Source organism: Gorilla gorilla, chromosome 7 (assembly GCF_029281585.2).
Source record: "Gorilla gorilla gorilla isolate KB3781 chromosome 7, NHGRI_mGorGor1-v2.1_pri, whole genome shotgun sequence".
NCBI classification, from domain to species: Eukaryota; Metazoa; Chordata; class Mammalia; order Primates; family Hominidae; genus Gorilla; species Gorilla gorilla.
Genome location: NC_073231.2, coordinates 32,909,007 through 32,930,721, shown reverse-complemented (window position 1 = coordinate 32,930,721; position 21,715 = coordinate 32,909,007). Strand labels below are relative to the sequence as shown.

Sequence of the window (21,715 nt, the reverse complement as noted above, 5' to 3'; positions counted from 1 at the left end):
TATCACTGAGGATAGGAAACTTGTTCAAGGCAATACAGCAACCAAGTTACAAATCCAGGTCCGTATGACCTACAGCCCTGTATACTGCTTCTTGCTTATCTACCATTTGTTTACTTAGAGGATTCATTTTGTCTTAATTCATTTTACAATCATTATGTATTACTTTTGTAATTAAAAATATTACCTTGTTGCAATCTTTTTAAAGAACACCTCATTACATTTTTCAATAAACAATGTGACACATCTATTTGGGAAAAAAAATAAAGTCAGATTACTGCATGACAAACCAAATCCAAAAATAAGTTCCAGGTGGATTCAAGAGTTAATTATAATAAATGAACCGTAACAAGAAAAGGAAAACATACATGTAATTTCATCTCAAGTACAGCCACTTTTCCAGGAATCCAAGCAAAAGTAAAATCCAGAAATGTTCAACAGGTTTGACTATATAAGAATCAAAGGATTCTATGTATTCAGAAGGAAAAAAAAAGCTTAAATTTGATTAAAAATGGGGAAGCCTGCACAACATGACAGAATTAAAAGAAGGGCAATCAACAGTGGTCAACGGACATAAACAAGAAGTTACACAAAAAAGGGTTCAAGTGATAAACATGTTTATATGTTTAACCTTCCTAGCAAAGGAATACATATTTCAAACAAGATACTGTGATATTTTCCACTAATAAATCATCGAAGAATTGTAAAATTATAATATCTGGTGCTAAGCAGGATCCAGGGTAAACATTCCCACACTTGGCTGCTGGGACTGCAAATTGGCACACCTTTCTGGAGCACAATTTGGCAGTAATAAAAACACTGAAACTGTGTCTATCCTCTTTCCCTGTAATTCTATCCGAGAAATTATTCTTAAAGAATCATGAGTGAGAAAAAAGATTTAACTTCCAAAATGTTCATACTAAAACATTAAAATAAAGTGATTAAAGTACAGTACAACTCTGAACTATGCTGGTTGCTACAATGTGGCAGGTACTCTTGTGTTAGTAGAAAGGTAAACTGAAAAGTAATTTGCCATTTGTAAGAAAAAAACCTTCAAAATTTTCTTATCTCTGATTCAGCAATTTCACTTTCTAGGAATATATTTTAGGTGAGCAAGATTTGTATATAAAGACGCAATCACCTCATTATTCTTTATCATCTATATAAAATATATAAATTAAATGTCCAAGACTAGGAGCAAGGTTAAACAAAGTGTGACTGTCACTGATATGACTATGATACCATTAGGAAGCTTTTCAATGGTTTTAAATAAAATGAAAACATGTTCACAATGTTAGCTGGAAAAATACAGATTCAAAGCCATATATGCAGTATAACATGTTTAAAATGCATATGTATATATTTCTGAATAGAAAAACAAACAGAAGCAAAAACACCAACAGAGGCACTTCTAGATTGTGAAATTATAGGTGATTTCTGCATTCTTCCTATCTTTCTCACTCTCCCTCCTAAAATGAGATGCATCATTTTCATAAGGGCTGGGTAGAGATGTAGAAACAAGGTTTTTAAATAAGGTCTTCAGATGGATTTTGCTAACTTATTCTCAGAACAGTCAACTTAGTATGCAAGTGCCTACAGTATAAACTAATCTAACGGTTTCCGCTTCTCAAACATACATGATTTTTATTTTATGCTGTGGAGGCATACAATTGATATCGTTAGTGCCCTGGGCCTCCCTGAATGAGATAGAGAAAGTGAAGCAAGTTTGCTAAGCCATATATAAATCAGGTTTTTTATTTCTTTTTTTAAGAGACAGGGTCTTACTATAATGTTGCTCAAGCTGGTCTTGAACTCCTGGACTCAAGGTGATCCTCTCACCTCCGCCTCCCAAAGTGCTGGGATTACAGGTGTGAGCCACCGTGCCCAGCCTTAAATCAGCTTATGACTCGGGCATTCTCCTTCACCCTTTGTGGGTGAATTCAGCTTGAGACGCTTTACCATCCCATCATTATTACCATATTTCTGATTCATCAGGTCCCCTAACTTTCCAATTCCTCGTTCTTGATTCATAAGCTCCTTGTCCTTTGTTAACTCATAAATTAAGGGGTTAGACCGGATGACCTCAAAGATCCTTTTAGACTCTAGGCCCTCACTGACAATTGCCGTGCTCCCAGGAAGCACAAAAACATGTTTTACTGTGGGGAAAATTTCACCACCCTATCTACTCAAGGCAGCAAGGCCATTCCCAAGACCTCCTTCTTGTTTCACCTCCAAGATTTCAGGCATAAGGCTTTAAGGCCCCCCTTAATTTTCCACAGACTCCATTAATAATTTGGGATCCCATCAACGATTTTCTCCATTCGAAGCCACTGTGCTTTTATATTTTACAGCTCTATTTCAGAAACAAAAGAAGCCGGATGCGGCGGCTCACGCCTATATCCCAGCACTTTGGGAGGCCGAGGTGGGTGGAAGTTCAAGACCAGCCTGGCCAACTTGGTGAAACCCCGTCTCTACTGAAAGTACAAGATTAGCCGGGTGTGGTGGCGCACACCTGTAATGCCAGCTACTTGGGAGGTTGAGGCAGGAGAATTACTTGAACCTGGGAGGCGGAAGTTTGCAGTCACCTGAGATCATGCCATTGCACTCTAGCCTGGGCGAAAAGAGCGAGATGGCGTCTCAAAAGAAAAATGAAAAAAAAAAAAGAAAAAGAAAAGAAGCCATGCTGGAAAGAGTAGGTCAAAATTGCTGAAAAAACATTTAAAACCAAGTTGGAAACGAGACTTTAAAGGGAAAATGGTCAAAAAAGCAAACATCCAGGACGTTAACCATTAATATTATTGACCAGTCCAAAAGGTATTGGACACAGCCAAATGAAGGAATATACCAAAGGAAAGGCATGTGTGTGAGGGTGGCACTCTAAGGCAGGCACCCGCAAGCGGCAGCTGCCTGCTTTTGTAGATAGTTTCACTGGAATACAGCTTTGCTCATTCAGTTATGGATTCCGTTTGTATGGCTGCGTATAGTAGGCATTCTTAAATATTATGTATATGATGCTTTCACTCTCCAACAGATTCTACAGTTCATCTTCCTATGGCTCCACTTCTAGACTTTTGATGGGTCATTTGGGTGCATGTGAGTAGTATCCTACACTGCACTTTATGGCCTAAGTGTGGGAGAGGGAAGTATGTTAGTAATGAGTCTCCCCGATCCTCTTCTATTTTCAAGATCACAGGTTTTTTAAATCCTGCTTCTCTTCTCCCTAGTAACATCACCCAAGAGGTCTGAATGACTGAAAATTTAAAAGGACTGTGCAACTGGTTCAGGCAAGAAAAGAAAAGATGAAGCTTACAGGTGAGCCCACCTCTGTCCCTCTTGAGCTCACAAACTCTCTCTGCCTGGGCTATGCTATTTCCACGAAACCTCCAAACGTGAAAAATCCTTTCTTCCCTCTTAGTCAGCTGCCCTATCATTGAAAGTCTTCGAAATGATAGTTGCCGAAATGAAGAGGTAACAAAAATAAAATAGAAATATGTTAATAGAAGTTTTCTGAGCTAAACCTAATAACCAGCGAATGGAGTAGGCAGTTTTAGGACGTTATGAAAGGTCCTGGTTTCATATTCCTCGCCTCACTCTAGAGTAACATACAAAGGCGCTCGAACCTTTACCAAGAGTGGGTCTGATGGGACTTCATTTTTCTCCTAACACCTGAGTCTACATCAGGGAATCCCTCCCACCCTCCTCCAGAAGACCACCAGTCTCAACTGAGACAAGGACTCCGCATCACTCCTGCAGCCCCTCATCACCCATAACCCTCCAATCCACCGCTGGCCTAGGGCCCTGCGGAAAAGAACAGGTCTCTCTCTAGTCTTCTGCTGGCTTCAAACCACCCTCTGGACTTGCCCTCTCTCCTAGAAATACATTTCCCATGCTCAGCCTGGCCCCTGACTTACTTCTCTCCAAACTGTTCCCTTAAAATCTTTTTACTCCGAAGTCAAAACTCTTGAGGCCTAATCACTGAAAGATCCCAACTACACACCAAGTATTAACAGGGTTTTCCCCCACTAGAAAAGCGAGAAGTGGAGGGATACAGACATACGCCTGTCAATCATTTTTTAGGTAGGTATGCCCCTCACATCTCTGGATATTAAGCACGTTTCCGGAAGTCTGAAGAGCCACAATTCTGACTCTTCCAGAAAGCACTTAGGCTCGATTCTCTCTTGCTCGTGAGTTCTTATGATTCCTCCGGCTCCCCACAGGCAAACGAATGGGAAATTCCCACAGGATAAGGTATTTTTAACACATCAAATAACAGTTTAAGAAAACGGTTTTTCTTTCATCACAAAATATTTCAAAGTCCCTCTGCTAAATAGCAAGTCGCTGAGAAGGCTTCGCTTCGCTCCAGACTCTGTGCCCCGCAGTTACTATCCCAGCACACAGGTCACAGCGATAGTCACTGTATCAGAATGCAGGACTCACTGCCGAACAAAATACAGAAAACTGCAGAGTCTGCATGGCTGCAACACACAAAGCCTTTAAAAACAAAAGAAAGCACGGGGAGCTCGGCCAGTAAAAATGAAGCTACCTAAATTGGACAAAGAATAGGACAAAGTGACAAGAAATGCTAAAGACGACTCTTAAGTAAATCACATATGGGGGAAAAAATGGACATGTGGTGGTGTTCTGCGCTTCCTCCTCCACCAAAGGAGTCGAACCAAGAGGACTTGATGAAGCTTTTAGAGTTTTTAAAAAGGGAAGAAAAACAATCCAGGTTGCGGGGAAGGGCGGGGGTGGGGTGGTGCGGGTGGCGGGGGAGGGGCAAAATCCACAAAATTTAAGTCTTCTGAGAGCCATACAGATTTTATTAATAAAAGGAGCCGAAGCTCTCGCTCAATGTGGGGAAGAGAAAGCAGCACCCATCAGCAGCCGGGCAGCCCTGGCTCGCCTCCGAGGGGCTCGGAATAGGTGCTGTCCCCGCCGCTGGGCTCGGAGCTCCGCCGCGCACACACGCCCCGCGCACCCCTGTCCGGTCCAGCCCGTGCAGCGCGAGGCCGGCTCTAGGGGAGCTGGGCCTGGGAGCCACGGTCCTGCAGCACCTGGACCCTCGGACAGGAAGCGGCTCCTCTGTGGCTCCTGAAAGGAGGCGAGCCCGGCAAAAAGAGCCAGCGGGGAGGGCAGCAGGCGACTGCGTGTAGAAGCGGGGGGCAGATGTGAGAAGGTGTGCACGGGAAGGGGTGGGGGTAGTCCGGGGCTGCGCCTCCGCCGACAGAAGATGCTCCGCGCCAGCAGCCAGAGAAACGCCGCGGGTCACAGAGGGTGGAGGGCTTCAGGGAGCAGAGGAAGCCCAACAGCTGCAGCCGAGCGTCCAAAAAAAGGTGGAGGCGGGTCCCGAGCAGCCCAAACTGGGACGAGAGAGGGCGTGTGGGGGCGGGGAGGGGGTGCCCCAGCCCAGGGACCCGTTAGCCCTCCCGGCTGCCGGCCGAGGGCCTGGCGGCCTCTCCCCGGGCCCCCGAGCCACCGGGCAGGCCTACTCCGCTCGGAGGCTGCATGCCTCCCGCCGCCGGGCAGCAGCAGCCTCCCCAGGGCACGGCGGACCCGGTCCCTCCCGCCGCGTCCCCAGCGCTCGGGGCCAGCCCCGGCACCCTCCCATGAGCCCTTCCGGGCGCGGCCCCCGCTCCTCGGGCTCACGCGCGGCCAGCAGTCCTACCGGCTTCCAGCTCAGGGACCCGCCGCCGCTGCCGCTGCCTGCGCGAAAGTCGGCGTCCCAGAAGCCGTTCTGGCTGCCGGCCGCCCGCCTTCCAGGCCGCGCCTGATCCGCCGCTCCCCCTGCCGGCCGGCAGCCATTTCCGACAGGCGACTGCGGAACTTGCCGAAGGGCGCCGCGCCGGAAATGGCCGAAGCCGGCGTTCGCGAGCGGGGGCGCGGACGCGGGCGCGCGCTCGCCACTTTCCCGACCGCGCCCGAAGACCGCCGAGGCCTCCCGCAGCGCCGCGGTGACACCCGGGTCAGGGGCGCGGGGCCGGGCGCCGGGGATTGTGGGAGGCGCGGGGGGGCGCGCCGGCCGCCTTCGGAGCCCCGCAACTCGCGTCCTGCAAAGGCCGCCGGGCCCTGTCGAGAAGACCCGACCGCAGATGGCGGGGAGGATGCTCCCGGCGGCGCGGGAACCGGGTCTGACTCCCGAGCCACCGCCGCTTCCGCAGGGGCGCCGGCCCCGGGAAAGTCAAGTCATAAATCCCTGAATCTAAAACTCCATTCTCAGAGAAAAGGCCTCCAAGGACGGGCGCCGTGCGCGGCAACTGCCTGCAGTTTTGAAGCCCTTTGACTATTTCATAACAAAGACAAGGCCGGGCGGCTTGGACGCTTAGGAAAATCCTGGGGCTTTGCAAAAACAACAGGTTAATCTAGTCGTGTGGGATGATCACCAAAACAAGACAGGAAAGAAGAACACCGTGTCAATGCTGAAAAGCCAGCCCCTGTGAGCCCCAAAGTGCACGTTTTCCACAGTCCCAAGGAACACGTGACTGTGTGTTTCCACACTTGAGAAGTCAGGACAAGACCCCTTGGATAATGGAACAGGGGATGGGGGTGGGAGCAAGCACCCTACCTGGTCACCTGCTTAACTTAGAAACCAGCTTTTAAAACCTGTAACTGCAGTATGAGCTACGATCAAATTTGTCTTAACGTATTTTTTTTTAATGTTTTTAATACCCAGAACACAGGGCTTCTACTCCAGGGTCTCCTCGCCAGGGAACCCCAAACACACAGGACCTGGAGAAGCCGGGTAGAGCTGGCTCCTGGCCCTGCGCTTGGGTGGTCGGCTGCCTTAAGAAGAACTGCACCCCAGAGACAGGCTCGCAGCTGCCGACCTTATCCACTCGCCCTTTCTGCCGGAGCCCAGGCCCAGTGCTCCAGCAAGGAGGCTGAGAAAATGCTGAAGACTGATGCCCACGGGGGACAGCTTGGGCTAAGGATAACGTTTGCAAAACAAACCTTTAAAAACCCATAGCAACCTGTTTCCTAGAGCACACTCTTCATCTCTCCACCCCCAAACTAGTCCCGACTCGGATCCTCCTTTTCCTATCCTCTTTCTCTTGCTCTCCCGTCTCCTATTCACTTTTCCTCTCCTTTCCTCTTGATTATTATAAACAAATGCTTCCCCAGTCTTACCGCCATCATATGTGTACATATGCAACCCTTACTGTTACCAATTTGTTGAAGTCAAGACAGGAGGAGGCAAAGTTTAAAAATCAGAAGCATTGCAGGAAATGAAAATGGAGTGAGTGTTGCCTGGGTATCACAAATTTTTTTTTTTTTTTTTTAACAGTTCCTCTACTTGGCTCTCCTCCAAAGGTACGCGGCCACAGCAGGCAGGGGCTTGGCAGTGTGGGAGGAGACACCACAGAAGACAGGGAAGAACTGCCAGGCCTTGGTTCATCTCCACACTGGCGAGAGAGGACGTGCAGGTACCTGCTACCTGTTCGACTCAGTCTTTTACGTTGGAGTAACTTAACACATTGCTGCCCTTAACTTTGACTTACTTGCTTTTAAAGATGATGAAGCTGGCCAGGCGCCGTGACTCATGCCTATAATCCCTGCACTTTGGGAGGCCAAGGTGGGCGGATCACTTGAGGTCAGGAGTTCGAGACCAGCCTGGCCAACATGGTGAAACCCTGTCTCTACCAAAAATACAAAAATTAGCTGGGCGTGGTGGCGCGTGCCTATAATCCCAGCTACTCAGGAGGCTGAGGCAGGAGAATCACTTGAACCCGGGAGGCAGAGGTTGCAGGGAGCCGAGATCGCGCCACTGCACTCCAGCCTGGGCAACAGAGCAAGTCTCCATCTAGGGAACAACAACAACAAAAAGATTATGAAGGCTTAGGAAGAACAGGGATATTCACCTGCTGCTGAGCCCCCCTCCGCTTTGATCTTGTGAGTCTGCACTCTCCTGCTCCCCTCTCTCAGTCTCCTCTAGCTCCTGTTCCTTCTCCTACCTTGTGTTCTCTGCCAATGATATGACTGGGGCTACTTGCTTTTTTCCTTCTCACACTCTCTTCTTGCTAATTTCAACCAATTTCCCTGCATCATCTCCACCTGCAAGCTGGTCCTTTACAGCAGAGCTTGGGGCCCTGCTGCCCAGTAGCACTCTGGACACCCTCACATTATCATCATCATCCTATTTTTATTTATTTTTTGGAGACAGGGTCTTGCTCTGTCGCCCACACTGGAGTGTAGTAGTGCAGTAGTGCGATCACGGCTCACTGCAGCCCCGATGTCCCTGGGCTCAGATGTTCCTCCCGCCTCAGCCTCTGGAATAACTGGGACCATAGATCCCTTCCACTGTGCCTAATTTTTGTTTTTTGTTTTTGTTTTTGTTTTGAGACGGAGTCTCACTCTTCTTGCTCAGGCTGGAGTGCAGTGGCATGATCTTGACTCTCTGCAAACTCTGCCTCCCGGGTTCAAGTGATCTCCTGCCCCACCCTCTGGAGTAACTGGGATTACAGGCACGCACTACCGTGCCCAGCTAATTTTTGTATTTTTAGTAGAGACAGGGTTTCACCATGTTGGCCAGGCTGGTCTCGAACTCCTGACCTCAAGTGATCCGCCCACCTTGGCCTCCCAAAGTGCAGGGATTACAGGCGTGAGCCACCATGCCTGGCCTAATTTTTGTTTTGTTTTGTTTTTTTTGTAGAGACGGGGTTTCAACCATGTTGACCAGACTGGTCTCAAATTCCTGAGCTTAAGCAATCAGCCTGTCTTGGCCTCCCAAAGTGCTAGGATACAGGCGTGAGCCACCACGCAGGGCCTTCATCACCCTATTAATATATACTTTATGATACTTAATTGCCAGGCAATAAGCTAAACCCTTTTATTCACTGTCTCACTTTAATCCTTACAGGGAAGTATCGGCTGCCAGATAGGGAGCTGAGACTTCAAGAAGCTAAATAAGGTGTCCAACACCACAGAGCATGGAGCAAAGGACACGGGACTCCAAATCTTCCTAACTCGTGTGCTCATCTGGCTATCTCACCAGGGCCTTAAATTTAATATATCCCAAACTGAACTCATCTTTATCCCTTCCCACTTTGCACTCCTCAAATGTCCTTGTTTAAAATAGTTACCTTTATCTTTCCTAACCCAGAAACTCAAAACCTGGCATCATCTTTGACTTCTCTCTTTACCTTCACATTCAACAGTTTCCAAGACTTAAAGGCTTTATTTGCAGGATCTCTACCCCTGATCCTCTACAGTTTCACACCTACATCCCATTCTCGTTCCCAAATCCCCATAACTCCTCTCCTGGCCCATCCCTTAACACTGAAATCCTGGCTTGGAAAATATGGTCACATTCACAGCAGCTGTCCCCAAGAAGGAAGCCAAGGCAACAGTATGCACAATGAAGTGAGTCTTCACTGATCTCTCCATATTTTGACATTTTACAGCACTTATTATCTCTACTTTGTATTTTGAAACTGAATCCAAAATAGTTTTGCATTTGTTGTTTAACAGTCATGTATGTAGATTTTTTTTTTTGGAGACAGAGTCTGGCTCTGTCACCCAGGCTGGAGTGCAGTGGCGTGATTTTGGCTCACTGCAACCTCCGCCTTCTGGGTTCAAGCAGTTCTCGTGCCTCCCTGAGTAGCTGGGAATACAAGCATACACCACCATGCCCGGCTAATTTATTTTTAGTAGAGATGGGATTTTACCATGTCGCCCAGGCTGATCTTGAACTCCTGAGCTCAGGCAATCTGCCCACCTCAGCCTCCCAAAGTGCTTGGATTACAGGCATCAGCCACCACACCCAGCCCCTCCATGTGTGTAGATATTTATCCACATCCAAAAATTAGGAAAAGCAGGACGCATTGAACCTTTGGTACCCAGCAGCAGGAGCCTGTGGGTCTTCTGTCTGGAGCACAATCACAAGGACCAAGCATCAGCAGCATCCACTGTCCTTTCAGCTCCGAATTTTAAACTCCCATAAGAGAGACATCATTGGCCCAGCTTGGGTCATGTGTCCACCCCTTTAATCAATCAGCTTTGGCCAAGCAGCAGGTCATCCTGGTCCAAACATCACAGTTGGGGGCCTCACTTGTAAATAGAGCTTGTTCCCAAAAAAGAGGGAGGCACACACCATTCATTTGTTTATTCATTCAATCAGCAAATAGTGGAGCATCTATAGAAATATATTTAAGGTTCTATTATGTACACCAAATGTATAAAACATGGCCCTGCCCTCACACCATGAAAGTTACCACATAAAAAGAAGTCACCAGATAAAAAAGCATAACAGTATTCATAAGTACTCATGAGTGACCATCAATTCAGTTACACATGATGGAAGATAATTCATTATACCTAGTATAAGCCAGTGACGGTAAAAATAGTTAGCAGCAATGTGTACATGATCAACAAAAGCTCACAGCAGCACCATTTACACAAAAACAGAAAAGTACCCAGATGTCCATCAGAGGTAGACCAGATAAAATATAAAATATACCACCACACAATGGCTCACACCTGTAATCCCAGCACTTTGGGAGGCTGAGGCCGGCAGATCACTTGAGGTCAGGAGTTTGAGACCAGCCTGATCAACATGGTGAAACCCCGTCTCTACTAAAAATACAAAAATTAGCCAGGTGTCATGGCATGTGCCTGTAATCCCAGCTACTCAGGAGGCCGAAGCAAGAGAATCGCTTGAACCTGGGAGGCCAAGGTTGCAGTGAGCCGAGATCGCACCACTGCACTCCAGCCTGGGTAAAAAAGCGAGATTCCATCGCGAAAAAAAAAAAAAAGTGCATATGTATAGTGTACGCATGCACAGAATACTTTACAGCAATAAGAATGAGTGTTCTGCAAATATACACAATATTGCTGACTCTCCCAATGTTAAACAAAAGCATCCAGACACACAACAATGTGTATAGTATATGATTCCATTGATAGAAAGCTTAAAAACAGGCAAAATTAATTCACCCTTATGGAGTCTTAAGTAAGGGGAACAAAAGGGGCCATCTGGGCAGTGATAATGCTGTTTCTTGAGCTGGGTACTGGGTTCACAGGTGTGTTCAGTTTGTCACATTCATCAAGCTTACACTTCTCATACATCTTTTCTATATGTATGTCATCCTTCGATAAAAAGTTTTTAAAAAATAAATAATTGGGCTTGTGTGGTGGGCTCACACCTGTAATCCCAGCACTTTGGGAGGCTGATGTGGGAGGAGCACTTGAGTCCAGGAGTTTGACCAGCCTGGGCAACACAGGAAGACCCTGTCTCCACAAAAAATTTTTAAAAGCCTGGCATTGGTGGCACACTTAGGTGGGTAAGGTGAGAGGATCGCTTGAGCCAGGAGGTTGAGGCTGCAGTGAGCCGTGATCGCACCACTGCACTCCAGCCTGAGTGACAAAGCGAGACCATGTCTTAAAAAAATAAAAATAAATAATTGGCACTCAAAGTAAGACACCTTTAATCTCCCTTGAACATCAGCACCATGATTATCCTGGAGTTGCCAATTATTCCCACACTCCCCACCTCCTCCCCATCACCACCATCATTATGCCCCCTTCTTAGACACATAAGACACTGGAGCCTTTGGAAGGAGCCACTATATTTACCGCATGACCTCCTCCCCTCTGGTCCCAGCCTACTGGACTTCTCACCTGGAATTGTGGGAACAGGTCACTGTAACTGAGTCACGTGACAGAGAGAGTGCTTGATCTATTAATTTACACAGATTTGCAAGAAAGAATTTCTGGGCATGTGCACAGTGATAAGCTCAGAAAGCTGGTCTGCAGAAAACAGAAGCAAATAGAGTCAGCATAGAGAGGGAAACAAACCCACCAGAGATGGAGAAGCCTCAGAGGCTATTGACATTGACCTCTGGTACCCAAATGTCCCAGGTGACACTGGGTGTCCACGTGATTGCTTATGTAGCCTCACTATTTAAAAAATCCTCATAATCCCAGCACTTTAGGAGGCCGAGGCGGGTGTATCACAAGGTCAGGGGTTCAAGACCAGCCTGGCCAACATGGTGAAACCCCATCTCTACTAAAAATACAAAAATTAGCCGGGCATGGTGGTGGGTGCCTGTAATCCCAGCTACTCGGGAGGCTGAGGCAGAGAATCACTTGAACCCAGGAGGCAGAGGTTGCAGTGAGCCGAGATGCCGCCACTGCACTGCAGCCTGAGTGACAAGAGCAAAACTCTGCCTCAAAAAAAAAAAAAAATCCTCATTTACTTAAACTAACATGAATATGTTTCTGTCTCCGGCCACCAAACATGACCCTGCATGTTCTTCCCTGGAAGAAACTAAGTAGTTATTTTGTTTGTTTGTTTATTTGGAGACAGAGTCTTACTCTGTCGCCCAGGCTGAAGTGCGGTGGCGTGATCTCAGCTCAGTTTTGGCAACCTCTGCCTCCTGGGTTCAAGAAATTCTCCTGCTTCAGCCTCCCAAGTAGCTGGATTACAGGCATGTGCCACCACACCCAGCTAATTTTTTGTATTTTTAGTAGAAATGGGGTTTCGCCAGGTTGCCCAGTCTGGTCTCGAACTCCTGAGCTCAGGCAACCCGCCTGCTTTGGCCTCCCAAAGTGCTGGGATTACAGGTGTGAGCCACTATGCCCAGCCCCTAAGTAGTTATTTCAGAGCCAGACTCTTAAGCACTTTGCATGTGTCATGCCATGTGCTCCTTTAACGACCCTAAACAATAAGGACCATTATTAGTCCTTTGTCACAAATGAGAAAAATGAAGCCCAGGGAGGTTAACTAATTTGCCTAAATCACCAGCCTAGTAAGTGGTGGTGCCAGGTTTTGGACCCTGACAGTCTAACTCCAGAGCCTGAAACTTTACCAGCTGTGCTCCGCTGTGGTGCAAGAGAAATGCTGACCATGGCGATGTGAATTGTCTGCTGCATTAGTAGATTTAACAAAGGCATTTAATTTGTTAAATGAGTTCAAATGTAGAAATGATACAAAAGATCGGCTGTCTAGAGAAGCTGGTGCGCACATTTCTTTCACAAGGGAATTATCGTTTGAGGTATACAAGCCAGAGAAATGTAAACTGCATAGAGTGTGACAAATATGCCAAACAAGTCTGTGTTCTCTTACCAATAAATTAGTTTACAGATTTCAGCAAATGCTCTCTTGGGGGCGCCCACTGATTGCTTGTTTTTCCCCACGTGTTTAATATCCAGGAGAAGGGGATTTGAGTCCCACAGAAGGACAAACTGGTGATAACAGTTACTTCAAGTCTCAGAGAGGGAGGTGCCTGAGTCATTTTCCATGTTAATGGCTGCCAGCCCCACAATCCACTCAGCAAGCCTTCTAGATCAATCCCAAACAAGCCATTGGTGACCCCCAGCAATCTTCAAAGGGAATTATCAGTGAGGTTAAGTCAGATAAGAACTTAGTCTATTTGTAAGGCTTTGATTTTAAAAGAAAGTGCTGACAGCCACTATTCAAGATCTTTTCTATATATAAATGACTGAGCAATTTTGTGGCTTATAATTAGAACAATGCATGACAATTTCTAGATTGAGGTTCCAAGGTTACTCTTCTCTTTGGTCTATCAGTGCCAAAAAGCCAAAAGGTCATCTTCTAAGGCTCCAGGGATAGCACTCATTACCCTGATAAATGGCTCACTCTAGAAGTCCTGGCTTTGATGTTACCTTTTAAAAGTGGCTGGTTTTTGTCTGGCCAAAGGTGGGGCCATTTGGGTGGCTCACAGATAATTTGTGGCAACACTGAGTTAATATCAGTTTCAAGACAAAACACATTTTATTGTTAAAAAAACTATTTGTTAACTCATTACCTCATGTTATAGTATTCTCTGCCTTGCCATGTGGCTGTAAAAAAAAAAAAATAAACATTCAAGTTTCACATTAGAAAGCTTAGCCTGATTCAAATCTGTTATCTGTGGCTGGGCACTGTGGCTCATGCCTATAATCCCAGCACTTTTGGGAGGCAGAGGTGGGGGGATCACCTGAAGTCAGGAGTTTGAGACCAGACTGGCCAACATGGCAAAAACCCACCTCTACTGAAAATACAAAAATTATCCTGGTGTGGTGGCGGGCGCCTGTAATCCCAGCTACTTAGGAGCCTGAGGCAGGAGAATTGCTTGAACCCGGGAGGCGGAGGGTGCTGTGAGCCGAGATTATGCCATTGCACTCCAGCCTGGGCGACAGAGCAAGACTCCATCTCAAAAAAAAAAAAAAAAAAATCTGTTATCTGCATAAGACACCTAACCTGTAATGACCAATTAAGACTCAAATTAGCTAGCACCAACAGCGGGTATCAAAATGCCATCAAAATTTTCTAAGCTTGCACCTACAAATGTTCCCTAAGGCAAGCATAAAGGCATCTAACATTTACCCTAAATTATGCCAGTGAGTAGCAAAAATGTGCTCAGTTAGACGCAACATGTCACAACATGGTCTGACTGTTGGAAGAACTTAGTGCAGTGAGAGCTATACCCAGAGGAAAGAAGTAAAATTAGGCAGAGTGTTGATGGCTGAGTTCCAGTGTCACATTTATATACAGCTCAATGACTCTAGAATTGTCCTTACACCAAAAAAAAGTTATTCATAGATTCAAAAAATCAACTGCTCACTACTTTCATTTAAAAATGCCTTGTGTGAACAAGGCGTTCCAACTGAAAACTGGCAGAATTCATAGAGGTTCTTAAAGAACAGCAATTATCTTCTTAGTCAACCAATTTGGCTGTAAAATCAAAACTGAAAGTGCAATTTCCAAAACTAATTATGCTAAATACTTTTAATATATATAACTTGATAATAACATTTGGACTTTATGTATGGAAAGAAACAGTAGTTTCCACCACAGGAATTTTCAAAAGAAAAATATATAGGTTTTAAACCAATTTATGAAGATCTGCAATAAGATTTTATTGAAGAGAAAGTTTTCCCCTATTTTCCTAAATATTACTCAAAATTAATTCTCAACCCAAAAGGCGACAGCATGATTCTAGTAGGGTTCAAGTCAATCCCAGAACAGAATAATAATTGATCCCTTCCCCAACCCAAGCCTTCAGCCTTGCAAACACTATGCCATAGATCAAAAGTGGAACCAAATGAAAATGTGACCATATTTCTACAAATCCATCAATTTGGAGGGCAAAAAACCAACAATCCAAAGCCCATCTCTAATGGATAGTGTTAGATATTTCACCCTCATGTCAAAAGAAACATGTATAATTACATCATCTAGGTTACTAAGAAAAGCATATCTTTAAAGTGAAGAGGTAATTATTTAGAAAAAAGGATACTTGACATAAATGATGCGAATACTCAAAAAATATATTAAATATCTGTGAAATGTGTTAACTATGAAAACTTTTTAAAAGCACATGCTGAGCCTTGTCTTACTTCTGTGTACATTTAACCAGGCTTCAGTAATGCTCTATTTATCTTTATTTCATTAATTAAATAATAAACATCTAAATTTTTTTATTTTTTGAGACGGAGTTTCACTGTTGTCCCCTAGGCTGGAGTGCAACAGTGTGATCTCGGCTCACCACAACTTCTGCCTCCCGGGTTGAAGCGATTCTCCTGCCTCAGCCTCCCGAGTAGCTGGGATTACAGGCACGTGCCACCACGCCTGGCTAATTTTGTATTTTTAGTAGAGATGGGGCTTCTCCATGTTGGTCAGGCTGGTCTCGAACTCCCGACCTCAGGTGATCCACCCACCTCAGCCTCCCAAAGTGCTGGGATTACAGGCGTGAGCCACCGTGCCCGGCCAACATCTACATATTAGTAGGAACACAATAGCAAAAAAAAAAAAAAAAAATCACAAAAACTGACAAATATTTACCAACTCTGTGGCTTCCTTCCAGCTCATGAGCATAATTTTATAAAATTGCTATCTCTATGTGTCAACCATTTCAAGTCCTTCTTTTTCACTTACTTTGAATGAACTATTATGTTTCTACATGATCCTCACAGTCATCTTGAAAGTTACTGGAGCATCTTATGGTCTAGCTCAGTGATTCCTGAATAACAGTGTATTGACCAAGCTAGGATGAAGTTTTCATCAGTCCACAGTTAAATGCGAAAAGCACAGACAAGTTTGTGAGTTTTTAACAAAGCTGAATGATTCAATTGAAAGGATGAGACTTTATTCTGAGATTATGTTCTTCTCCCTTTTTTATGTTAAAATGTGTTTTTATGAAATGACCATGGTGGTGGTCAACGGCAGCTTTTTCTGTATCTTTCTCACTCAACAAAACACTAAAATATACTAATTTTGGTATCCCCTACCCAGTTATTTTTTATTTTACTGGTCTATTAAACCTAAAAGTCTGGTAACTATAATACCAGTCTAGCCTGTCTAACAACACACATATATATTAAGGCATACACTTCCCCCCAACTTCACCCCTGCAATACAGAATGTTTTTGGAGACTCCCATGGCAGCCAGCCTCTGAAAGGGCCCCCAGTGATCCCTGCCCCCTGGTATTCACACGGTTATGAAGTCTCCACCCACACCCTAACTAGGATCCATCTGTGTGGCCAATGGAACACAGCAAAAGTGAAGGTATGTCACTCCCAGGATTAAATGACACAAGGCATTTCAGCTTCCATCTTGGTTGCTTTCTCCTTCTTAGATCACTCTGGGAGAAACTCACTGCCATGTTGTGACAACACCATGGAGACGCCTAGGTGAGGGACTGAGGCTTCCTGCCAACAGCCACATGAATAAGATTGGGAACAGATCCTCCAGCCCCAGTCAAGCCTTCAGATGACTGCAGTCTCATGAAAGACCCTGCGCCAAAACCACCCAGCTTGATGAAATAATCTGTACAACAAACCCCCATGACACAAGTTTACTACAACAAACCTGCACATGTACCCCTGAATTTAAAAGTTAAAACCACCACCACCACCACCAACAAAAAACACCCAGCTAAGCCACTTCTGAATTCCTAACCTACAGAAACTATGAAATAATAAATATTTGTATTTTCAAAATTAGCTGGGTGTGGTGCCATGTGCTTATAATCCCAGCTACTTGAGAGGCTGAGGCATGAGAATCACTTGAACCTGAGAGGCAGAGGTTGCAGTGAGCCAAGATTGTGCCACTGCAATCCAGCCTGGGCAGCAGAGCGAGACTCTCTTAAAAAAAAAAAAAAAAAGAGAGAGAGAAGAAAAATTAAAATTAATGTGTAGAATATTTTTTAAATTAAAGTTAAATAAATAAATATTTGTACTTTCAATCATCAAGTTTGAGGTAATTTGTTATTGACCAATAGATAATAAATACAACCCTTTTATCCTATTTCAGCCACAAAATGAACATCCCTGTAGCCCCCCAGGGATGCAATGTGGTGCAATGCAGAAACTGTATTTATGGCTGAGTTGGAAGAGAGATCAGATCAGCAAAGACTGTGATCTCCTTGACCCTGGCTTTAGTTGACATACTCTGACTTTTTTCTTCTCTGTTGCTTTTTCTACTTTTCTTGTATTGACCAGGGTACTCAGTAAACTGAATAATCCATCTCTAGCAAGGGAATCAATCCTGCAAGTTTATATGCTTAAAGGAATTACTTTATGTAAATATGGTATTTTATGAAATTTTAGAAAACTGGTAAATGTCTATTGACAGAATCCCTAACCCCAGCTGTCCAAATCTTTGCTAGACTCATCCATACCTCAAAAGAGGAGCATGTTTTATATTTCACTAAGAAAATAGAAGACAACAGATATGAACTCTTTGAAATGCCTTCCTTCCACCTTTAAAGCTATAAGTATTGAGGTGAAAACTATTATTTTAGTAGATGCTAGAGTTCTTAGGGATGGAAAATGCCTTATTTAAGAAACTACTTTGAAATGACATTTGAAGTATGGAAAAAGAGAGAATGACTTAGAATAAAACTCTGAAGCAAAGAGACAGCTAGTCAGATCTATATTTTTTAAAATCCAAAAACATGGGGACTGGAGGAGAGGAAATGGAGGTGGATAAGAAGAGATGGGGCTCAAATAACAGTGTGGGAGGCTGGAGCTGCGGGAGAGAGTTCCCAGTGATAGGGGAGCTGGAGAATGTTTAAAATAGAGATATCTATTGTCGGAATTTTAAGTTATTTGTGTTGCTAAGGATATAAAATCCCCTAAGCCTTCAGTAATATCTGTCACATGCACAAATGCCTTATGTGAGTGAGTTGGGGGAGAATTAAGAAAAAAGATTGCAAGGGGCTGAGCTCCACAACTGGGTCAGCAAAGAACCAAGAAATGAGAACAGCCACAGACGTTCAGATACAAGTAAGATAAAGAATTTAATGGAAGCAGAAACTCAAAGCCAAAGAAACCATAAGAAGGAGAGCTTCCAGGAATTCACAGAAATCTTGGATTGAGTTTCCCAATGGATGCAGAATGGGGACTTAAGCCAATGTTACTTAAATCTCAGAAAAGAATGTTGCCTTAAGCTGACAGCTGAGTACATATTCACTGATTCTTCTTTCATCTCTTCCGGCCCTTGACAAAGAGATGTCCTTAACTCCTTTCTGAAACTAGGTGCTCCATTTTTGAATGTGATCTAATATCCTTCCTTTAACTCTTGCTTGATCAGTTATTCTCTTTGCTACATACATGGTCAATAACCTCCTTACTATAGCGTTTTACCCCCATTCTGCTTATAAACAGGCTCAGTCTCAGGCCTGGGGAAAATAAGAGAATAACTCAGCTCAAGCTACCATCATCTTACAACACGGGCTCTGCACCCAGAAACATTTAGATTTGAATCCTTGTTCCACTATGTATTCATAGTGGAACACCCTGGGCATATTACATAACCTCTCTATACTCTCTCCACTACAATTTCCTCATCAGAACATGGGGATAATAATGGTACCTACCCATAGGAGTAGTGTAAGGATTATCCCAGATAATGCATGTAAATTGTTAGTCCAGGGCCTGGTATACAGTAAGCCTTCACTAACATCAACTGCTGTTATCATCATCATTTGCCCAAATTCTTGAGTCATCTCAGGCTGGGCACAGTGGCTCATGCCTGTAATCCCAGGACTTTAGGAGGCCAAGGTGGATGGATCACCTGAGGTCAGGAGTTCGAGACCAGCCTGGCCAACATGGTGAAACCCCGTCTCTACTAAAAATACAAAAAAAATTTAGCCAGGTGTGGTGGCAGGCACCTGTAATCCCAGCTACTTGGGAGGCTGAGACAGGAGAATTGCTTGAACCTAGGAGGCAGAGGTTGCAGTGAGCCAAGATCGCGCCACTGCACTCCAGCCTGGGTGACAAAAGCGAAACTCCGTCTCAAAAAAAAAACAAACAAAAAAAAAAGTCATCTCTTCTCTACTGTCATTCACTCTTTAATCTCTGGGGGGCTGGCTGCTGTCAATTTACTGAAACTGCTCTCATTAAGATAACCAGTGATCACTTCTAATATGAGGTTATAGAAAAAACAAATGAAAACACAAAATGAAAAAAAGAACCAGCAACTTCCTAATTCGTTATCCCACTTAATCTTTCAGGCCTTTGGAACTCTTCTTTAGAACTTAACAGACCTAGTCACTCACCTTCTTGAAATGGTCCAGTCTTTGCTTTGCATGGCATTGCCTCTCCCCATCCTTTCTCTTTTCTTTCAGTAAGTCTTAATTCTCCACCATCCCTTAAATGCTTGTGTGTCTGGGTCTCCACCCTTAGCCATCTTTTTATCACTAGGTGAACACTTCTAAGACTTCAGCAGCCAAATCTCTATCTTTAGCCCAGACCTTCCTTCTGAGCTCTTGAGCCAAACTGTCCACTAAATTTATTGTCTAAGGTTTTCACAGTCATCCAAACCAAATTTATAGAGACTATTAACTAAATCATTATTTTCTCTCCCTTCCCCAATTCTTTCCCTTCCCTAGTAATCATTTTCTTTTTTTCTTTTTTGAGATGGAGTCTCGTTCTGTTGCCCAGGCTGGAGTGCAGTGGTGTGATCTCGGCTCACTGCAACCTCCACCTCCTGGGTTCAAGCAATTCTCCTGCCTCAGCCTCCCAAGTAGCTGGGATTACAGGCACATGCCGCCGCACCTGGCTAATTTTTGTATTTTAAGTAGAGGCGAGGTTTCACTGTCTTGGCCAGGCTGGTTACGAACTCCTGACCTCAAGTGATCCATCCACCTCGGCCTCCCAAAGTGCTGGGATTACAGGCGTGAGCCACCGCAACCAGCCCCTACTAATCATTTTCTCAGGTTTCCAGCTTGGACTGGAATGTCATTGTTATAGTCTAGCCAGGAGTCCAAGCTGGAAACATCAGTTGTTATCCTTATATCTCCCTCACCCAGCATGTCCAACTGGCTATCAGGGCCTGACAGTCCCACCTCAAAGTCTCATGGCTTCCCCGAGTCCTGCTCCATCCTACATTACCCCACTGTATTTCAGAGTGGGCTTCAGAGTCACATGGGCCTGGGTTCAAATATTAACTATGCCATAAACCTACTAATGACTGTTTTTGGTCAAGTGACTTAACCTCTCTGACCTCAGCTTTTTGTGATAATTAAATGAGATATCATATGTAAAATAGCTGGCACACAGTAAGCACTCAACAAACATTCCGCTGCATCCCCTTCCTTTGGGTCTCCATTGCTACCGGGTGGAATGCAATATCTACCTACTTGGTCTATCTTGTCCTTTCTCCTCCTAATTGCCCTAGAGTTAATTTTTCTAAAATAAATAAATAAATAAATCTGGTACTATCATCGCTGGCTTTAAAACCTTCAACGTTTTCTTTTTTCCTATGGAATGAAGTCCCAATTCCTTAACGTAAGTGGTAAGTTCCAGCTGCCTTTCTGGTCCCTGTTCCCCAAGCCCATTTACTCCAAAACATTGGCTTTTTGCCAGCCACTTCATGTACATACGGGCTTAATCTCCACACATGAAGAGCCCTTTGACTAATTCCCTTCCCCACACCAAGTTCTGTCCAATTGGCAAGAACCTCAAGGCCCACTTCAAAAACTATCATATAAAGGGTGACACCTATTCTTAAGTGGTTCAATTTTTTTCTTTCTTTCTTTTTTTTTTTTTTTTTGAGAGAGAGAGAGGATATTGTTATGTTGCTCAAGCTGGTCTTGAACTCCTGGGCTCAAGTGATCCACCCCCATGTGAGCCTCCCAAAATGCTGGGATTACAAGTGTGAGCCTCTGCACCTGGCCTGGTTCAATTTTTTAAAACTATTTTTTACATATACGCAAACATAGGCCAGGTGCTGTGGCTCACGCCTGTAATCCCAGCACTTTGGAAGGCCAAGGCAAGCGGATCACTTGAGGTCAGGAGTTAGAGACCAACCTGAAAAACATGGTGAAACACCATCTCTACTAGAGATACAAACATTAACTGGGCATGGTGGCAGTCACCTGTAATCCCAGCTACTCAGGAGGCTGAGGCAGGAGAATTGCTTGAACCCGGGAGGCGGAGGTTGTAGGTGAGGCGAGATGGTGCCACTGCACTCCAGCTTGAGTGACAAGACAAGACTCTGTCTCAAGAAAAAAATAAAAATAAAAAATAAATAAAAATATAAAATATGTATATATATACACACACACACATACATAATATACATATATACACACACACAAAGGAAGAGAGAGAGAAAAAGTGCTAAAACGTGGATGTGGCAAAACATCAAAAACTGGTGAATCTGGGTAAAAATTTCAAATGTACAAAAAACTTGCAAAATGCCATATAATTCTGGCAACATTTCTGTAAATTTGAAAATATTTCAAAAGAAAAAAGAAAGGACGGGCAGGGTGG

General features: G+C 44.6%; 2 protein-coding genes across 6 annotated transcripts in view; one reads left to right on the top strand and one right to left on the bottom strand.

The window, feature by feature from the left end:
• Positions 1–21,715, bottom strand: part of EXTL3 (exostosin like glycosyltransferase 3) — a 133,258-nt gene that overhangs the window by 46,391 nt on the left and 65,152 nt on the right. Inside the window, exon 1 of one of the 4 annotated variants that reach the window (XM_063709168.1) lies at positions 5,663–5,924. The exons of 1 other annotated variant lie outside the window; for it this stretch is intronic. The gene's annotated coding sequence lies outside the window, so the exon portion shown is untranslated. Of the gene's footprint in view, positions 1–5,662; positions 5,925–21,715 lie in introns of those variants that run through there. 2 more of the 4 variants (XM_055348311.2, XM_063709167.1) reach the window with 2 other exon arrangements.
• On the top strand, positions 5,827–16,939 carry LOC134759075 (NK1 transcription factor-related protein 1-like). Of its 2 annotated transcripts, XR_010134948.1 has the most exons (4): positions 5,913–6,430; positions 6,668–7,418; positions 8,852–9,354; positions 16,573–16,939. XR_010134948.1 is itself a non-coding variant. In XM_063709169.1 (2 exons), exon 1 carries the CDS (start codon positions 5,846–5,848, stop codon positions 6,275–6,277), a length of 432 nt encoding a protein of 143 aa, XP_063565239.1. In that variant the 5' UTR covers positions 5,827–5,845; the 3' UTR covers positions 6,278–7,418; positions 16,573–16,939. The 2 variants fall into 2 exon arrangements, 1 of the variants encoding a protein (XP_063565239.1); XM_063709169.1 differs by lacking the exon at positions 8,852–9,354 and having other exon boundaries at positions 5,827–7,418.